Source organism: Echiichthys vipera (assembly GCF_963691815.1).
Source record: "Echiichthys vipera genome assembly, chromosome: 21".
NCBI classification, from domain to species: Eukaryota; Metazoa; Chordata; class Actinopteri; order Perciformes; family Trachinidae; genus Echiichthys; species Echiichthys vipera.
Window position 1 is genome coordinate 4188747 of NC_139846.1, and position 19228 is coordinate 4207974.

The following is a 19228-nucleotide window of genomic DNA, read 5'->3' on the forward strand; positions in this document are numbered from 1 at the left end:
TTGTGGTGGTTTTACATCTATTTTTAGTCATTTTGCATCTTTTTGTGGTGGTTTTGCATCTATTTTAAGTCATTTTGCATCTTTTTGTGGTGGCTTTGCATCTATTTTAAGTCATTTTGCATCTTTTTGTGGTGGTTTTGCATCTATTTTAAGTCATTTTGCATCTTTTTTGTGGTGGTTTTGCATCTATTTTAAGTCATTTTGCATCTTTTTGTGGTGGTTTTGCATCTATTTTTAGTCATTTTGCATCCTTTTGTGGTAGTTTTGCATCTATTATTAATAATTTTGTATACTTTTGTGATGGTTTTGCGTCTGTTTTTAGACATTTTGCATCCTTTTGTGGTGGTTTTGCATCTATTATTAATAATTTTGTATACTTTTGTGGTGGTTTTGCATCCTTATTTAGTCATTTTGCATCTTTTTGTGGTGGTTTTGCATCTATTTTTAGTCATTTTGCATCCTTTTGTGGTGGTTTTGCATCTATTATTAATAATTTTGTATACTTTTGTGGTGGTTTTGCATCTACTTTAGTCATTTTGCATCTTTTTGTGGTGGATTTGCATCTATTTTTAGTCATTTTGCATCTTTTTGTGGTGGTTTTGCATCTATTTTAAGTCATTTTGCATCTTTTTGTGGTGGTTTTGCATCTATTTTTAGTCATTTTGCATCCTTTTGTGGTGGTTTTGCATCTATTATTAATAATTTTGTATACTTTTGTGGTGGTTTTGCATCTATTTTTAATCATTTTGCATCTATTTGTGGTTGTTTTGCATCTTTGTTTAGGACTTTTGCATCTTTTTGTGGTGGTTTTGCATCTATTTTTAATCATTTTGTATCTTTTTGTGGTGGTTTTGCATTTATTTTTTGTCATTTTGCATCTTTTTGTAGTGGTTTTGCATCTCTTTTTAGTCATTTTGTATCTTTTTGTGGTGGTTTTGCATCTATTTTTAGTCATTTTGCATCTTTTTGTAGTGCTTTTGCATCTATTTGTAATCATTTTAGGGTCTTTGTTGTCAGTTTTTGGTGGTTTTGCAGCTGACTTCATGGGTCCCTGGGTGTGTGCCGTCGGCCTGTTCAGTAACACATCCGTCCCTGCTGGGATAAACTCTCTGCTCTGCTGTGTCTCTATTAAGTGGTTATAGGAGAAACAATGGGTGAGCAAATACACGCAGCTGCAGTGTCGAAGGCTTCACTGATCCACCCACACAAACAGCTATAAAATAATCAAGTCCTGATGGGCAATAACACACTAATCAAACTGATCTGGGGCTGACACACACTCACACACACGCTAGCGAGGTTCAAATTAGTAAGTGAATTTCGTAGCTTCCCTCCACAACAAAATAAAAGATGAACCAAATATATCTCATGTCTCATCTCTGTACGTCTGTAGTTCAGTTTTTCTTGATTTCTTTTTGCGAGTGTGCAACATTTGGCCATGAAGCAGCAAGTACAAATCACTGTAGCACTACTTAGCTTACATCAAGCAGCACCCTCCGGGTCTGAGAAATGAAGCCAGCATGGAAACGTCAAATACTGCAGTTCATAGAGTAGCTTCATGAGCAGCTTCACACACACATGCCCTGTGGCAGTCCTGATGCAACAAACAGACCTGTCTGGCCAGGAGCAGCTCACCTCTGTGTTCTCACGTGATCTGACAGGTGTGTTGCATTCTGTCGCATTCATCTGACGGGTTTATGTTTCTCTGCAGGACTCCACCTGAAGGACGGAGACGAGAGAAGTCAACTCTTGATATCCCGTGAGGAGGCTGAGCTGCTTTCACACAGATGGAGGAAGTGAGAACTTTTATCACACTCTGTTAGTTAGTTAGTTAAGCCAAATCATAACAAAAGTTATTTAAAGACACTGTACATGTCGAGTCGGTCTAGAACACACTATATCACTTATTATAGACAGAGACCCAAAAATTCTTTCATGAGCAACAGCAACATGCAATATCTATAATAACAACAATACCAATAAGAATATCTACGTAAAGTGTGTTTTTTTAATGTTTGTATTAATATTTTGAAACATTTAAAAATAACTAAAATGGGCATAATGCTCATAAACCATTGAGATGAAAATGAGAAGAAAGGGAATAAAACCACATGATTCATGTGATTAATAATATCTACAGTTATTTATCACAGCTGAATTACTGATGATGTTCAGGAGGGGGATTTGGCGCCATCTCCTGTGTCAGACTTTTATTTTGAAATTCTAAGTGCATTTATTGAAAAGAGACTGATAATGACTAATATCTATAATAACTAATACCATTAAATAGTCACATAATAAACTTTAACAGGCTAACTATACTTAAATGGAATTTTGCTATATTTTTAAATAACCAATAAATATAATTAACCTTTAAACTGCAACTTAATAATTAATAACTATAACTTGAAAGAGATTAGTATTTCTTTAATACTTATAATAATAATTACTAAGCTATGGTTTAGTAACTTTAGTGTTTTAATGAGCAATATGTGATTACTAATAATCAGAATTAATTACTATAATATATTTTAATACCTAACTAATTATTATAAATAGTAACATATAGTAAAATAACAAATATTAACCATCAAACCATATTTTAAATACTTATTATAACGTAATATTGGGATATAACTGAAAAAATACAACTCAATAAACACAAACATACTTTTACAGAAAATACAATATGTTTATGTATATTTTGACTAATATATATGTATGTAAAGTAAGCTATTGATAATAATAATTAAAAAATATATAAACAAACACATTGTTACATTTCTAACATCTGTAATAACGTAATCCACCATAGCCTAATAACTATATTGTTTATTATTTTTCACAAAATACACTCACTCACTATTTGTTTGAATATTCTAATTATTAATTAATTCCCTTAAATAAAATGTGTGTGACTGTTGAGTTTGCACAGAACAAGAATCCAAAGAATCTCAACGTGTCATTAAAATATTTTAATTTTCATAAATAAATCACAGAAAAGTAAATTGTGAACCTTTAAACATTGTGTGCAGATACAGTAGACGACCCGTTACCATCACAGTTATGGATTATTAATTAAGGCTGAAGTGGAATATAGTGACTGTGACGTTCAAAGCACAAAAACCTAGACACATCTGGTTGCCAGTTTGAAACTGGTGAACTGAGTGAACTCTCCGTCAAGTCAGTTTTGTATGTTCCATGATAAACAGGCATAAAACTAACATGAGGAGGGACGTACAGGCGATGATACATCTTGGTCTCACAGTTAGTGTAAAGTTTAAATAGATAAAGCAAAACATTTATCTTTAATTTACCTGCATGAAGTTTGTCTGTCTTGAAAACATGCATCTGAAAATCACTTTTAAACATATACATTGTGTCAGAAGAGAAGATTTCAACAATGTTTTCTTCTCTAGGATTGAAAAATGAACAGGAAGTGTAGAGACCACAGCTTTGAATGACTTCAGCACATCTGCGCCCACAGGACATCACTAGTTTCTCACACTGCTCTGGTTTGATCTGGGTCCAGTCTTCTTCAGTCTCTTCCAAGGTTCACTAACTGGAGTGGGTTTCTTAATCATTACTTTGTCACCAAGGATTTTCCAGAGATTCTCTATAGGGTTTAGATCTGGACTCTGGGCATTTCCTTGTTTCAATATTCTGAGCTTCAGTTAACTGCTTCACCTGTTTCACAGTGTGATAGGGGGCATTGCAGCTGATTGGAGACAATAACAGTGAAGGTGTTGCAGTTGCTGAAGGAGGTTCACATAAACATTTGGGCCTAGTTCACACAAACAAAGGGATTTTTTTAACAGAACTCTTATTGCCCACCGGTGTGATAAAAAATATCTCAGTCAACATGAAACCGCAAAATCCACCTCAATGTCATGAACATGCCTAAGCAGAAGGTGGTAATAGCACTCACAGGAAGGAAATTTTAGCCAATCACAAAGCTGGAAAATTTCATACCAGAAAAACAACAATGTTGAACCGAGGATGGGTAGATTCCTTCGTGTGGACTGACAGTGAGACACACACAAAGTGCTGAGAAGTTGCTAATAGCAGTAGTATTTTGGCGAGGTCGTCTGTAACAACAACTCTGTCAGCTGGTCACGTCTAAAGTGATCCACAAGTCTCCATGGATACAACTGACTGTTTACTGTCGCACAGTATGACGTCAAACAATGTCAACAAGAAATGATGGCTTTCCTCAGTTTTCCTGTCCACACATGACTGCTGAAACTGGACTTTTCACTAAAGTTCACCCTGGACTCCGCTTACAAAATAGTTTCAGGAGCCCACAACTGTGGTTAGGTGTGGATGAAAGGCCGAACCGTGCAGAGAAACACGTGCTTTCAAAAACATCCACGTTCGTGTGGACGGCCCAAACTCCTGCTGCAGAAAACATCCCCAAACCAGGACATGACATTAAAGTTCCATTTATTTGGGTCTGATGGAAACTATGTTCAGTGTCGGACTGGGAACGACTGAACCCAAAGTGTCTAAAGAAGTCAGTTCAATTTGGAGGAGGAAGTGTCAGAGTCCAGATGTAAACCCCATAGAGAATCTCTGGAAAATCCTCGGTGACAAAGTCATAGCCAAGATACTTTGATCTCTGTTTTTTTCCCACAAAATAAAGGTTTTTGTTGAAGTGCCTTGGTTATTTAAAAACATCTTAGTGCAGCAGTGGTATAGACAGAGAATATTCTATCAAATTATGAACAATGAAAAATAATATTTCAGAATAAATCAAGATTTTGGTCTGCAGTGTAGAAATATAGTGTGAAATAGTTTTTCTCATGTGATTTTGGGGGCTGCAACTAATGATCATTTATCTTTCATTCAGGAGAAAACGAACTCCACAACAGCTGCAAACAAACAAACATCTGCTGTTCATGTGTGATGATCACAGCCCCAGAACAGCCACTAAAAACAGACCTCACGCTGAGATAATTATCATTGTTTTATTACTGGATAATGTTCGCATTGATTTCTCAATTCATTATGAAGTCTGTTAATGTCAGAAAAAAGAAAAAAGCAACAATTCTTCTTCATTAGGTCTTAAAAAGTGAATCGAACAATTAATTGTGCCAATAACAAAAGGAAATTAGATATGATATGCAGAAAAATAATATGTTTGGATCATATTTCACTGTGTATATATATTTTTTCTTCTTTTTGCATCATTTGGACAAATGTTTAACAGCTCTATGTATGACATAGCATATTTCATTTAGCTTCAATATGGCCGCCCTCTGCAGTTGCACATTTCTTGCAGCCGCTCTTGTCCTTTATAATCACAGCAAAAACATTATTTTAGGAATTTTCACGCTTTCACATACTAAAACATGTGTGCTGACAGAAATATCCCCTTTGAAAGGAAAAAAACATCACATGATAAAACACGCACAGCACATTATTTAAAGAAGACACAAAGAAAACATTGTGATCCTTGCTCCCAAATACCAGTCAAGTTGTCTCAAGCAAATAAAACCGCTATTATGGGATTTATTAGGCGCTGCAGGAGTACATCTGGGGCCAGTTTTGAGCGTCTGCTTGGCCTGACACAACCTGTTGCATAACCCTTGTTTATATTAAAACCTTATTTATACAATATCTAATGTTTAATTTTAAATACAGCATTAAAATTACAGCGCTAAAAACATTCAAAAGCCTTCCTCTACAGTCCACGTTAGCTTTTCTGATTTCATGTTTTATTAATAAAAGGACATATTTTACTACATGCATATCAAACATAGTCTCTCTTTAATAGAAACTACAAAATGTGTGCGTCTGTCTGTCCACATGTGAGGAATAAACTAAGAAGATCCTGTAAGTCATTATAATAAGAAATGTTCTCATAATCAGGACTTAGCATCGCAACATAATGACCTATTTCGCTTAAAAATAATAAGAAACTCTCAGAAGACACAAAATAATTATTCTGAGATAAGCAAGTTATTATTTTGGTCATTATTTAATCCCCAAATCAATTTCAGTCAAAAGCAACCGGACTTGTTTATTTGTCTATGAAAACGTTTCCCCTCTCATCCAAGAGGCTTCATCAGTTCATGTACGCATCTGACCAGGCTGGGACTGGTCCAACTATCTGGTGTGGAGATCCAGGTATTTAACCTGTTACCGATGATGTCACTGGAACCCTTTGTGCTCCAAGTGCCAACGCCTGTCGTTAGAGTGACAGTCGTTGGTGGAAAGTAGGTTTGGTCTTTGTTAGTGCTCTATTGAGTCTGAACCACAGTCATTGGAGTCACAGGAGGCCATTTGTAAACAGTTGTTCTTTGAGGTTAGATTGTTGAATCTCCTAAAGGGATGAAAGGGCAGCATTGTAAATTGGAGATAAGTGGTGTCTCAGACCTCCTCCTCTGTTTAGCGATGGTTTCTCTACTTTTGCATATATGGCTTCTTTTACTCCTCTTTCAAACCATGTGTCCTCTCTGTCCAGGATGAGGACATTGTTGTCATCAAAGGATTGGGCTTTCTCTTTGAGATGTAAGTGGACAGCAGAGTCCAGGCCTGAGGAGTTAGCTCTCCTGTGTTGGGCCATGCGTTTATGCAGTGGTTGTTTTGTTTCTCCAGTGTAGAGATCTTTAGATTCAGCTGCGTACATGAACTGATGAAGCCTCTTGGATGAGAGGGGAAACGTCTTCCCCAGACATACAACCAAGTCCACAGGGTCATTATTTAGAGATACTAAGTAATTATTTAGAGATATTAAGTCATTATTTAGAGATACTAAGTCATTATTTAGAGATATTAAGTCATTATTTAGAGATACTAAGTCATTATTTAGAGATATTAAGTCATTATTTAGAGATATTAAGTCTTTATTTAGATATTAAGTCATTATTTAGAGATATTAAGTCATTATTTAGAGATATAAAGTCATTATTTAGAGATATAAAGTCATTATTTAGAGATACTAAGTCATTATTTAGAGATATTAAGTCATTATTTAGAGATATTAAGTCATTATGATAAAGTTTCTCATTATTTTGAATTTTTTTTAGATAGTAAGTCATTCATTTGATCATCTCTTTATAATAACTCACAGGATCTTTAGTTTGCTCGGCTCTTGGCTCACTGTCGCTTTGGGCCAAAAGCAGACAAAACAAACAGAGTCTGTCTGACGCTCGCTGTCACCGGCTCATTATATCAGTTTAAGGCCAGCGGAAACACCATAGTCTATCTGTGGGCTTGTCTCTCGTGGTAATACAGTAATTCTTGCATATATTTCACAGCCATCATCATCATGGCCTCTGCAGTACAGTGGTCGTCAGAGAGTGAGTTTCAAACATACAGTATTGCACATTCCAGTGAGTATACTCAGCTGTGAACACACACACACACACACACACACACACACACACACACACACACACACACACACACACACACACACACACACACACACACACACACACACACACACACACACACACACACACACACACACACACACACACACACACACACACACACACACACACACACACACACACACACACACACACACACACACACACACACACACATTCAGTGCAGCGTAAAAGGATAAAAGCATGAACTTTGACCTTAAAAAGGACTCAGATTTGAAGTACGTTAGGCAGAATATTCAAGGCTTTTCAGACAAACATTCTTGACATTGGTTTTTAACTCTGTGTTTGAAGCGTTAGCGGCAGCTCAGAGCATCAGAGATTTTTCTCTTACATGAAACTGTTTCATTCAGTGTTGAAATTGTTCTTAATTCATTTAATTCATCACACAGCTCAGTGTTTTGTTATTGTTTTGATGGAGAGACCACCTAAAATAAAAAATAATGAGCCTTTACTATCCCGTCGTTTGGTTGGATTTCTGGCCTTTGACGCTTTGGTCACTTTCTTTGGTTACATTTGATTAAAAGTGTTTTGGTTATTCAGGAGTCAGAGAAGATGCTCAGCTTTAAAAAAAAATTAAAATACAGGACGGCACTTGCTCACAAACGGTCATCTAATTTACCGGTAGTCCTAGCATCGACACATCTAACCTGCTCGCGACCCAAGAAAATATAGACTTGATGCCGAAACGATCGCTGAAAGAACGTTGTGTTGCACTTTGCGTCTGGTAAACCCGCTTTGAAGTTTCCGAGCGTGCAGCTTATCCTGCCAGCAAGTCCAGTTTCAAATTAAAAAAACATCTACAGTAAGTTTACGTGAACTATCTGAATGAGGAGCGTGCGGGAGCTGAGTCTGAAGAAAAACGCCCATTTTGCAGCCCCTCTGCGACACATACACGTTGGTGGAAAGCAAGTATATCAAGAGCGTTTGCTTCGATGTTTATATATTTAACATATTCTGCAGAAACAGCAGCCGACACAGTAGATCAAACATGGATCACGTTTGTCGTAATTCAAAGACGCGTCTCGTCAATGCCGATCCAACACAAAGCTTTTCAAGTACCGGACTTTGTGCTCCGTCTTTGGTTCACGAGGACCCGGAGCAGGTTCTACAGGTTCTGGTCGAGCCAGTGGATGTAGTTGTCCATGCTCCTCCGTCCTACGCTCGACACCATCGGCAGGAACGCAAACACCATGCAGCCGTGAAAACCATCCTCGTAGTGATCGCTGGTCACCGTTATGCCGGCGTCCTGCAGGCGCCTGACGTACATCAACCCGTCATCCCTCAGCACGTCAAACTCACAAGTCATCACGTATGCTTTAGGTGTCCTACCCAGAACTCTTTGCTCCGCCAGCAGCGGCGCCGCCCTCACATCCATCAGCTCCGGTATCTCGCCCATCACCGCCGGCGATCCCGTTTCTCTCACAACCTGCCGGAAGTGCTTCCTGCGTTCGGCCGGGAGCAAAGTGGTCCAGTCCAGCTTGGAGCGCGTGTCACCGCTGATAGCCGGCTGGTCCAGCGAGCTGTGGTTGTTGGCAAGCAGGAGGGGCGCTAGGGAGGTATCGGCGCCCAGGTACTGCAGCCAGAAACGAGCCATGACAGGTCTGTAGAGGATGGGCACAGCCCGGTTCTGCTGGTAGGACGGCGTGTGGAAATCCAGTGCCTGCAGCACCGGGTAGATCAACGCCTGGAGCTTGAACTTTGCCGCCAAACTGTCATCTGAGCCGAGCTGTGGACACAGACGGGCTTTAGATCAACATGATATCGTTGTTTAATATGAATTAATTTACTGATATTATGTTGTGAGATGTGTGTGTTAAAGTGTGTGTAAATGTGTGTGTGTTACCTCCTGTGCCACAGCGGCAGCCAGGTTTGCCCCTGCACTGTCCCCAGAGACACACAGCCTCTCTGGATCGACGCCGTAGCGCTCCAACACCTGAGGCGACAGAAAGGCCCGCGATGCCGCCATCGCATCATGGTACTGATCCGGGAACACCGCCTCCGGAGCAAGACGGTAACTTTAGCAACAAGATATCACAGGGGGAGACAGATGCTTTTGTGTTAATATTATTAACTATTCTTTCATATCCTACTTTATCTTTTTAGGATTTTATTATTGTTTTTCTTTTTTTGTGTGTTTTTCTGTTTTACCTGCTATTGATTTTGTTTTTCGTAAAGCTGCATTTTATGTTATAAAAAGTGTTTTATAAATAAAGTGTATTATCATTATAATCCTCCAACAAGACAAAAGACCAAGACGAGTTAAAGACAGTTTGTAATCAGATGTTTTTATCTAGTTTTGCAGTTTTTAAACACGGCTTTCTATTAAATTAATCAGTTTTCTACATGTTTGGATTCTGTTCAGCGTAGAAGAAGAAAGAAGAAGAAGAAGAATCCCTTACCTAATAGAGGCACGACACAAAAGTTTTCTTCATGAATTCAAGGCAACACTCGGTGAGTATAAAACTGGTGAACTTACTCGACAGACAGGACGACAGAGTCCAGGTCCTCCGCCATTTTACGACAAAGCAGGTCGTACGATCGCATCCCTGTGAAGCAGGAAGATATTAGTTTACGGCAGCGATGAATGTTGCTGTTGTTTTGCTTTTTTTATTCGATTTTTTATAATAATCAACCCAATGAGTTTTATAGAAGAGAAAAATCTAAATAAATCAATGCAATTTAAGTTAATAATCATTTCTTGTATTTCACTGATGGTTGTAATACTAACAATGCTGAAATATTGTTGTTATTGTTATTGCACGTGTTTATGACAAATAAAAATCCTCCTTTTCTGCAGAGTTTTTAAAAATCGACACTCACGTCCGCTGCCCAGTGCCCATCCACCCCCGTGGAAATACAGGACTCCCCGTTTAAGCTGCTTCCCCGTCTTCGGCTGGAAGACTCGGGCGGGCACGCCGGCCAGCGTGGAGTCTGTCACGTACACGGCGGGGCAGGACCGAGCCTCGATCTCCTCCACCCAGGACACCACCCGGTTCAACAGGTGGACCCGATGGCACACGCCGAGCGTGTGAGCCACGTCGCTCTGCAAACACAAACAGACAGTTATTTCACGGGTGGAGGAGGTTTTCTGCAGAGGAGACGAAGGGGGATCCAAAGACACCAAAACCAAACTTTATGGACATAAATCAGGTCTTTATGTGTGAAAGCAGTGTGAGGAAATGAATGTGAGACACTACAGGTGTATATATCAGCATGACATTTCCCACACTGATTACGACCTTTAAGACAGTTATGTCTGATGTGATATATTTCTGATTTGTTATGTTTAAATATGCAAATGAGGCATTCTCGAATTAAATATGTGTGTCAGAGTCAGTTTAGTATATTCACAAAACAGATAAAATACTAACTACTAAGGCATTTATTCCATCAGGCTAAACAATAGTTAATAAATAGATAATTTCCAGAAGAGAAATGTGAACATTGGATAAAAGCAGCCTCTCTCATTTTGTTGACACATTAGAGTCAAAGGTTTTTACAGATAGCTTATTTTATGAATAACTGTTGTCTAAATGAGGCTGTGGAACTAAAAACCTTCAGAATATAAAGAGGAGTGAAAGTGGAAAGTTGGAGCTTTACTCCAAAACTTATGATTTGATTGATTTGATATTTACTTGTTTTTTTAATAAGATAAGATCTCCGAGTGGGTGAGCCCTGCCCTTTGACTGTGTGGAGAAACTTGTTGCCCAACAATGACTTATTAGATCATACGGTTTGGGTGTGTTACTGCTGCTGCAGCTTAGCTTAACTAACGTGTTACACAAGAGTTACAGCTCCGTCAGGTGTGCACAAAACAAGTCAAAGGTCATTTTATTTACCACCATCAAGGAAAAATGTGGAAAATGCAAAGATATGTTATACGTTTTAGGATAAAAGATTTTAATTATAAACCAAAACTGCAATTAATAATACTCTCAGGTATTTTAGATAAAACTTTCTGAGGAACTTAAATTTATGTTCTTGTTTAGTCAAGACACTTTGTTATCTCAATATATGATGATAAATGATCGTGTTTTCGCCCAAATGACTAAAAATAGATGCAAACCAACACAAAAAGATGCAGTGTCTAAAAATTGCTGCAAAACCACCACAAAAAGAAGCTCAATGAATAAGAACAGATGCAAAACACTACAAAAAGATGCAAAACGACTAGAAATAGATTCAAAACAATTACAAAGACATACAAAACAACTGTAAATGGAGGTAAAATTACCCAAAAGAGAAATAAAACGACTAAAAGGCGCCTCTTTAATATGGGTGTCTTGTTCCTACGTAGACAGAGTGGGGGGGTCTCTAACATGTCTGTGCACAGGGGCCCATTGTCTAAGGATACATCCATGTTTGTTTCTATCTTTTATACTGTTTTATTGGAATCTGTTGTTCTATTATCATAATATAATTATTTCCAAATTCATTCTGTGGTTACGTGCAACATCAAAGTTATATATGCCTTCAATATATCACTCCTCACCCTGCTCTAATGTCTTTCTGCTCTGACTCTTCTGTCAATTATGGAAATAAATACTCTTATTTTACCTCACATCAACCTGTCCCCCTGTGAATCAACCCATCCCCCGGTGCATCAACCCGTCCCACGGTGCATCGACCTGTTCCCGGTGCATCAAACTGTCCCCCGGTGCATCAACCCGTCCCACGGTGCATTAACCTGTACCCCTTTGAATCAACCTGCCCCCCTTTGCATCAACCTGTTCCCCGGTGCATCAAACTGTCCCCCTGTGAATCAAACCATCCCCCGGTGCATCAACCTGTTCCCCGGTGCATCAACCCGTCCCACGGTACATCGACCTGTCCCCCCGGTGAATCAACCCGTCCCCCGGTAAATCAACCTGCCCCCCTTTGCATCAACCCGTCCCCCGGTAAATCAACCTGCCCCCCTTTGCATCAACCCGTCCCCCGGTGCATTAACCTGCCCCCCTTTGCATCAACCTGCCCCCCTTTGCATCAACCTGCCCCCCTTTGCAACAACCGGTCCCCCGGTGAATCGACCCGTCCCCCGGTGCATCAACCTGTCCCCCGGTGCATCAACCTGCCCCCCAGTGCATCCTTCCTCCAGCTCTCACCGCCTGCATGAAGCTCCTGAAGAGCGCGTCCAGCAGCATCAGCTTCCACGGCTCGCTCACGCCGCTCGGTAGCGGCAGGTAGACGTAGTAGGCGGCCGCCGACAGCAGCACGGCCCCGGCCAAACGGAGCCTCATCGCGGCGGGACTTTCACCTGCCTGGAGCCTTACCGTTCATACAGGACTACTGTAACTACTCCCCCCAGTTTACGGGCGGTCGGTGTCTTCGTAAAGGGATCGACGAAACACGGAGGAATGACCCCGACTTCAAAATAAAAGCCGAGACTACTTTTTGCAGTTGAGCTCATCGCAGCAGTGGCGAAAATTCTCTTATTTTGAAATGTTGTTCCAGGAAGTAGCGTTATCATTGCGTAAGGAGTTTGCTGATGGGAAATGTAGTTTTTTTCTGACAGCAATATTACCAACTCATTTATTTATAGAAGATTAATAGTTCATATAGTAGCTTTTCTGAAAGTATAATCAGTCAAAATAACGATCCTCCTTCCTTTGTTTGATTCATAGAATGTCTATGTGTAAAACTTTAAGTCTCTGTGAATCCTATTTTAAATTAAATTTAAAGTTTCAAAAAGCCAGACAACAAACGAGTATATGTTTGATTTATTATGCGTGTGTTTCATTGTGAAAAATAAATAAGATATGAAACATAAGTCAAGCAGGAAATCAAATTTCCCTGCAATCAAATCGTAAAACATTTTTTCAACAGCAAAGTATGCGTGCCTGAATTTATTCTGCCTTCTGAACCAATTTTTGAAATGTATGGTATTTTAAGATGGTCATACTTACTCTTTTCTGATATGATCAAATATCTCATTTGTTTGGCTATTGAAGAGTTAAGGGAAGAATGCAAAACATCCACAACAATGTTTTTCAATCATGTTAAAGGACTGCAATGCAATAAGCCTGTCTGCACCGGCCTATCCTCCATACTTCCCATAATGCAGTGGACCTCTCCTGTCAGATAATCAGCCACACCTGCCCTCAGCTCCTCACCTGTGTCCAGTTAATCAACAAGGTGAGATGGATGACCTTAGAAATAGCTGCAGTGTCTCTTCAGTCACTTACTGTCTTCACCTCGGTTCAGTTTGTGGTGTCGTAGGCGCTGACAGGACTGGCTGTGTTTTGTGCTTCACTGGCCTGCAACTGTGGCTGAAACCATGTTTCTCTTGGGGTACGTTTGACTTTCTAGTTGTCTGTTAAACTCCATAAAATCCTTAAGTTAATGTGGGGTTTCTCCTCTAGATGGCTCCTGTTGTCCTCTCTAGCTGTTGGAAGATATCAAGCAAGTGGTAAGTCTAGTCCCAATGAAAACACTTTAATAGGTTGTATGTGTAGACTAATGTTTGCTTTACAGGGTCCAGTATTGGATTTGCTTGGAAGCATAAAGATGATGTGCCAGTTGCGCCCTATCAACCAAGTCGCTTCAACACTGTGGACAGATCTGCATGGCACGTTGGGCCACTTGATGGAGGTTTGGATTCAAATGTAGATAAGGCAAGTACCCAGGGGTGGACTGTTCGAAGGGCAGTGGTGAAAAAAATAAAAAGGGAAATTCTGCACAACATGGGGCCCCACCAGTGCACAAAGAGCTATGAGGCATTATGTATGGTGAGGTAGTCCTCATCCTTGACTAAAGTGTAATTCCAGTGCAAACTCCTCCCAATGGTCTCTTTCGGCACTTGCATACATCAAATAAGAGACAGTTTTTTTCGTGTATCAACTATTAACAGAAATCCAGATGTGGCTAACGGTGATTAGCTCGGGGCAGTACAGTGAAGGCATTCAAATGTCTCTTAACCCCTAATACTGTTCAAAATAACAGCAAACCTCTGCAGTAGCATGAGATGAGTCCCTACACATAAAACAAAGCACCAATGGGCTCCTTCCTTTAGGATTGACTTTGGTAATCCACTTGAATGGACTTTACTATGAGAGGAGCTGATACAGGGGCCAGTGGGTAAGTCTTTAAAACACACTTATTAAACTCTGGGTTCACTTACTATGTTGGCCTGAAGACTGTTACCAATCTGTACCTGAAATCAATATTCATCAATTTATTCTCAACATCCACAGGCAGCAGAGTCTGGTTATCGGTCCCAACAACAGCTTGGCTTTCCACCCCAAGAGATGCTGATGCTTGAGTCCCCCCTGCAGCAGAGGCACCAGGTTAGCTTCCCACCCCAGCAGCAGGAACAGCAACTTGGCTTCCCAACCCAGCAGGAACAACAGGTTAGCTTCCTGCAGCAGAAACAGCAACTTGGCTTCCCACCCCAGCAGGAACAGCAGGTTAGCTTCCTGCAGCAGAAACAGCAACTTGGCTTCCCACCCCAGCAGGAACAGCAGGTAAGCTTCCTGCAGAAGAAACAGCAGCTTAGCCTCCCACCCCAGCAGGAACAGCAGGTTAGCTTCCTGCAGAAGAAACAGCAGCTTAGCCTCCCACCCCAGCAGGAACAGCAGGTTAGCTTCCTGCAGAAGAAACAGCAGCTTAGCCTCCCACCCCAGCAGGAACAGCAGGTTAGCTTCCTGCAGAAGAAACAGCATCTTAGCCTCCCACCCCAGCAGGAACAGCAGGTTAGCTTCCTGCAGAAGAAACAGCATCTTAGCCTCCCACCCCAGCAGGAACAGCAGGTTAGCTTCCTGCAGCAGCAACAGCAGCTTAGCCTCCCACCCCAGCAGGAACAGCAGGTTAGCTTCCTGCAGAAGAAACAGCAGCTTAGCCTCCCACCCCAGCAGGAACAGCAGGTTAGCTTCCTGCAGAAGAAACAGCAGCTTAGCCTCCCACCCCAGCAGGAACAGCAGGTTAGCTTCCTGCAGAAGAAACAGCAGCTTAGCCTCCCACCCCAGCAGGAACAGCAGGTTAGCTTCCTGCAGAAGAAACAGCAGCTTAGCCTCCCACCCCAGCAGGAACAGCAGGTTAGCTTCCTGCAGAGGAAACAGCAGCTTAGCCTCCCACCCCAGCAGGAACAGCAGGTTAGCTTCCTGCAGAAGAAACAGCAGCTTAGCCTCCCACCCCAGCAGGAACAGCAGGTTAGCTTCCTGCAGAAGAAACAGCAGCTTAGCCTCCCACCCCAGCAGGAACAGCAGGTTAGCTTCCTGCAGAAGAAACAGCAGCTTAGCCTCCCACCCCAGCAGGAACAGCAGGTTAGCTTCCTGCAGAAGAAACAGCAGCTTAGCCTCCCACCCCAGCAGGAGCAGCAGGTTAGCTTCCTGCAGAAGAAACAGCAGCTTATGGTTCCACCCCAGCAGGAACAGCAGGTTAGCTTCCTGCAGAAGAAACAGCAGCTTAGCCTCCCACCCCAGCAGGAACAGCAGGCTAGCTTCCTGCAGAAGAAACAGCAGCTTAGCCTCCCACCCCAGCAGGAACAGCCGGTTAGCTTCCTGCAGAAGAAGCAGCAGCTTAGCCTCCCACCCCAGCAGCAGCAACAGCAGCAGGTTAGCTTCCTGCAGAAGAAACAGCAGCTTATGGTTCCACCCCAGCAGGAACAGCAGGTTAGCTTCCTGCAGAAGAAACAGCAGCTTATGGTTCCACCCCAGCAGGAACAGCAGGTTAGCTTCCTGCAGAAGAAACAGCAGCTTAGCCTCCCACCCCAGCAGGAACAGCAGGTAAGCTTCCTGCAGAAGAAACAGCAGCTTGGCCTCCCACCCCAGCAGGAACAGCAGCCAAGCTTCCTGCAGAGGAAACAGCAGCTTGGCCTCCCACCCCAGCAGGAACAGCAGGTTAGCTTCCTGCAGAAGAAACAGCAGCTTAGCCTCCCACCTCAGCAGGAGCAGGTACAGCAGGTTAGCTTCCTGCAGAAGAAGCAGCAGCTTAGCCTCCCACCCCAGCAGCAGCAGGTTGGCCTCCGACCCCAGCAGGAACAGGTTAGCTTTCCTCCGCAGCAGCAGGAACAGCAGGTTAGCTTTCTGCAGAAGAAACAGCAGCTTAGCCTCCCACCCCAGCAGCAGCAGCAGGTTAGCTTCCCGCAGAAGGAACAGCAGCTTAGCGTCCCACCCCAGCAGGAACAGCAGGTTAGTTTCCTGCAGAAGAAACGGCAGTTTAGCTTTGCACCCCAGGAGATGCGACTGCTGCTTGAGTCCCCCGCACAGGGAAGCGTCCTACAGCAGGTTGGCTTTCCACCGGAGCCGTTTGGCTTCCCACCACAGCAGAAGCAGTACCAGTTTGGCGTGTCACTGCAGCAGCGGAGGCGCCCCCAGTTTGGCGTGTCACTGCAGCAGCGGAGGCGCCCCCAGTTTGGCGTGTCACTGCAGCAGCAGAGGCGCCCCCAGTTTGGCGTGTCACTGCAGCAGCAGAGGCCCCCCCAGTTTGAAGTCTCACCGCAGCAGCAACGCTACAACAGTTATCGAACTCCTGCCTAAAGATCCTCGCCTCAAACTGGTAAGCTGTGACGCCGTATCTCCTGTGAAAGTAGTGTCAAGTGATCAATCTTGGGTTTCTTACAGGCAAACCCCCCCTGGAGCTTATGGTGGCGGATTGTGATTTTATGTATTTAAACTCAGCAATTTGATTCTTCAGGATTTTACAATGTTTTTCTAAACCCATGTTTTTTTTTTGTTTCAGGCACCAACACTGGATTTCTTCAGAATGATTCATACTGAGCCACTGTCTTGTCAAATTAAATAAAAACAAACCTTGTATTCAATCGCTGTCTTAACATTTGCATCAAGCCAGTGAACTGGTGTGGCCTCAGTTTGATCATGCAAGTAAAATGTTGCAATCTTTGAAGTTCTGCAGAGTTTGGGTCAAGTGTCAGGATTGGGACGAATCGTTGCTCATTCATTTTAATTAGTCGTGGGACATGATTAAAACTTATTAGAAGTTTGTCATTAATCGCATATCAATATCATATATGACTTAAAATGGAGGTGAATTTTTACAAGGAGAATGAGTGCAGTAACCCAGAACAAATCAGTAAATCATGGAAATAAAACGGTATCTCTATAGAAATGCAGCTGTACAGTATCTCTGTCATATTTTACAAATTATATCCAGCTATGAAAAAGCCTGAAAAAGTTGGAGGTTAGAATAGAATTACAGAGAGCTGTTGCTATGGAGATCATACACCGGCTCTTATTGGTCTGAACAGGCGAGTAGCATCCAGCTGCAGCCCCGGAGAACGGAACGGACGGAAGCGACGTAAAATACCAGAAACAACTGGGGAATTTGAGGATACTCACTGTCACTGCTTGGAAAATGGAGACATTTAAAAACAACGTAAGCTTTGCTATATTGATAATAACTACATGCTAACTAGCAATCTTTCATACGTGGGAATTTGAGGATACTTGCGTCACTGCTTGGAAAATAATGGAGATGTTTGTCTTCACTAAAACATCCACATTGTAATATTTGATTGTAATATCAATAATTAGGAATGTAAATGAACTGTAAGGTTTGCCACGGAGCCCGGCCGGGCACAGCCCGAAAAAGTGACGTGGCACATCACTCGCAGGTGGGCCCACAGGATGGAGTCAGGTGCGCTGCTGCATGGGTGGCAGTGAAGGTGAGGGGCCTCGACGGACCAGACACGGGCAGCAGAAGCTGGCTCTGGGGACGTGGAATGTCACCCTTTCTGTCGGGGAAGGAGCTGGAGTTTGTGCGGGAGGTGGAGCGCTACCAGTTAGATCTGGTGGGGCTTACCTCCACACACAGTCTCAGTTCTGGAACCGTACTCCTGGATAGGGGTTGGACCCTATTCTTCTCTGGAGTTGCCCAGGGTGTGAGGCGCCGGGCGGATGTGGGGATACTCACCAACCCCCGGCTGAGCGCCACGGTGTTGGACTTCACCCCGGTGGAAGAGAGGGTCGCCTCCTTACGCCTGCAGGTGGTAGGGGAGGAAAACTCTGACTGTTGTTTGTGCATATGCACCGAACAGTAGTTCAGAGTACTCTGCCTTCTTGGAGACCATGAATGGAGCCCTGCATGGGGCTCCAGTAGGGGACTCCATAGTTCTGCCGGGAGACTTCAACGCCCACGTGGGTAATGATGGAGACACCCGGAGAGGCGTGATTGGGAGGAACGGCTTCTCTGATCTAAATTCGAGTGGTCATCAGTTATTAGACTTCTGTGCTAGTCACGGATTGTCTATAACTAACACCATGTTTGAACATAAGGATGCTCATAAGTGTAAGTGGTACCAGAGCACCCTAGGCCGAAGGTCGATGATCGATTTTATTATCGTATCATCTTATCTGAGGCCGTATGTTTTGGACACTCGAGTAAAGAGAGGGGCATAGCTGTCAACTGATCACCCTCTGGTGAGGAGTTGGGTCAGAGGATGGGGGAAGATTCTGGACAGACCAGGTAAACCCAAACGAGTAGTGCGGGTGAACTGTGAACGTCTGGAGGAGGCCCCTGTCCAAGAGATCTTCAACTCACACCTCCGGCGGAGCTTTTCTGGCTGGTTGGGAGCATTGAACCGGAGTGGGCAATGTTCAAAGCTTCCATTGCTGAAGCTGCAGCAGTGAGCTGTGGCCTCAAGGTCTGAGGTGCCTCAAGGGGCGGTAACCCTCGAACACTGTGGTGGGAACCGGGGGTCAGGGAAGCTGTCCAACTGAAGAAGGAGGCCTTTCGGGATATGTTATCCCAGAAGACTCCGGAGGCAGTTGCAAGGTAACGACAGGCCAGAAGGGCTGCAGCCTCTGCTGTGTCAGAGGCAAAGCAGCGGGTCTGGGACGAGTTCGGAGAAGTCATGGAGAAGGACTTTCGGGCGG

General features: G+C 42.8%; 1 protein-coding gene across 2 annotated transcripts; it reads right to left on the reverse strand.

The window, feature by feature from the left end:
• Window positions 1–1635: 1635 nt before the first annotated feature.
• On the reverse strand, window positions 1636–12666 carry LOC310963436 (neutral cholesterol ester hydrolase 1-like). Of its 2 annotated transcripts, XM_083936279.1 has the most exons (6): window positions 12503–12666; window positions 10221–10443; window positions 9877–9946; window positions 9244–9415; window positions 8730–9126; window positions 1636–1719 (listed from the first exon to the last, which is right to left on the reverse strand). In XM_083936279.1, exons 1-6 carry the CDS (start codon window positions 12635–12637, stop codon window positions 1646–1648), a joined length of 1071 nt encoding a protein of 356 aa, XP_083792405.1. In that variant the 5' UTR covers window positions 12638–12666; the 3' UTR covers window positions 1636–1645. The 2 variants fall into 2 exon arrangements, with proteins under 2 accessions (XP_083792405.1, XP_083792404.1); XM_083936278.1 differs by lacking the exon at window positions 1636–1719 and having other exon boundaries at window positions 7449–9126.
• Window positions 12667–19228: the final 6562 nt, after the last annotated feature.

What these genes read in the sequence shown, in the direction of transcription:
- LOC310963436 (XM_083936278.1), bottom strand. Translation starts at nt 12,637, where the DNA reads ATGAGGCTCCGTTTGGCCGGGGCCGTGCTGCTGTCGGCGGCCGCCTAC. An exon ending in TCAGGAGCTTCATGCAGGCG is followed by an intron (nt 10,444 to 12,502) that starts GTGAGAGCTGGA and finishes TTGTGTTTGCAG; the next exon opens with AGCGACGTGGCTCACACGCT. An exon ending in CTGCCGCTGTGGCACAGGAG is followed by an intron (nt 9,127 to 9,243) that starts GTAACACACACA and finishes CTGTGTCCACAG; the next exon opens with CTCGGCTCAGATGACAGTTT.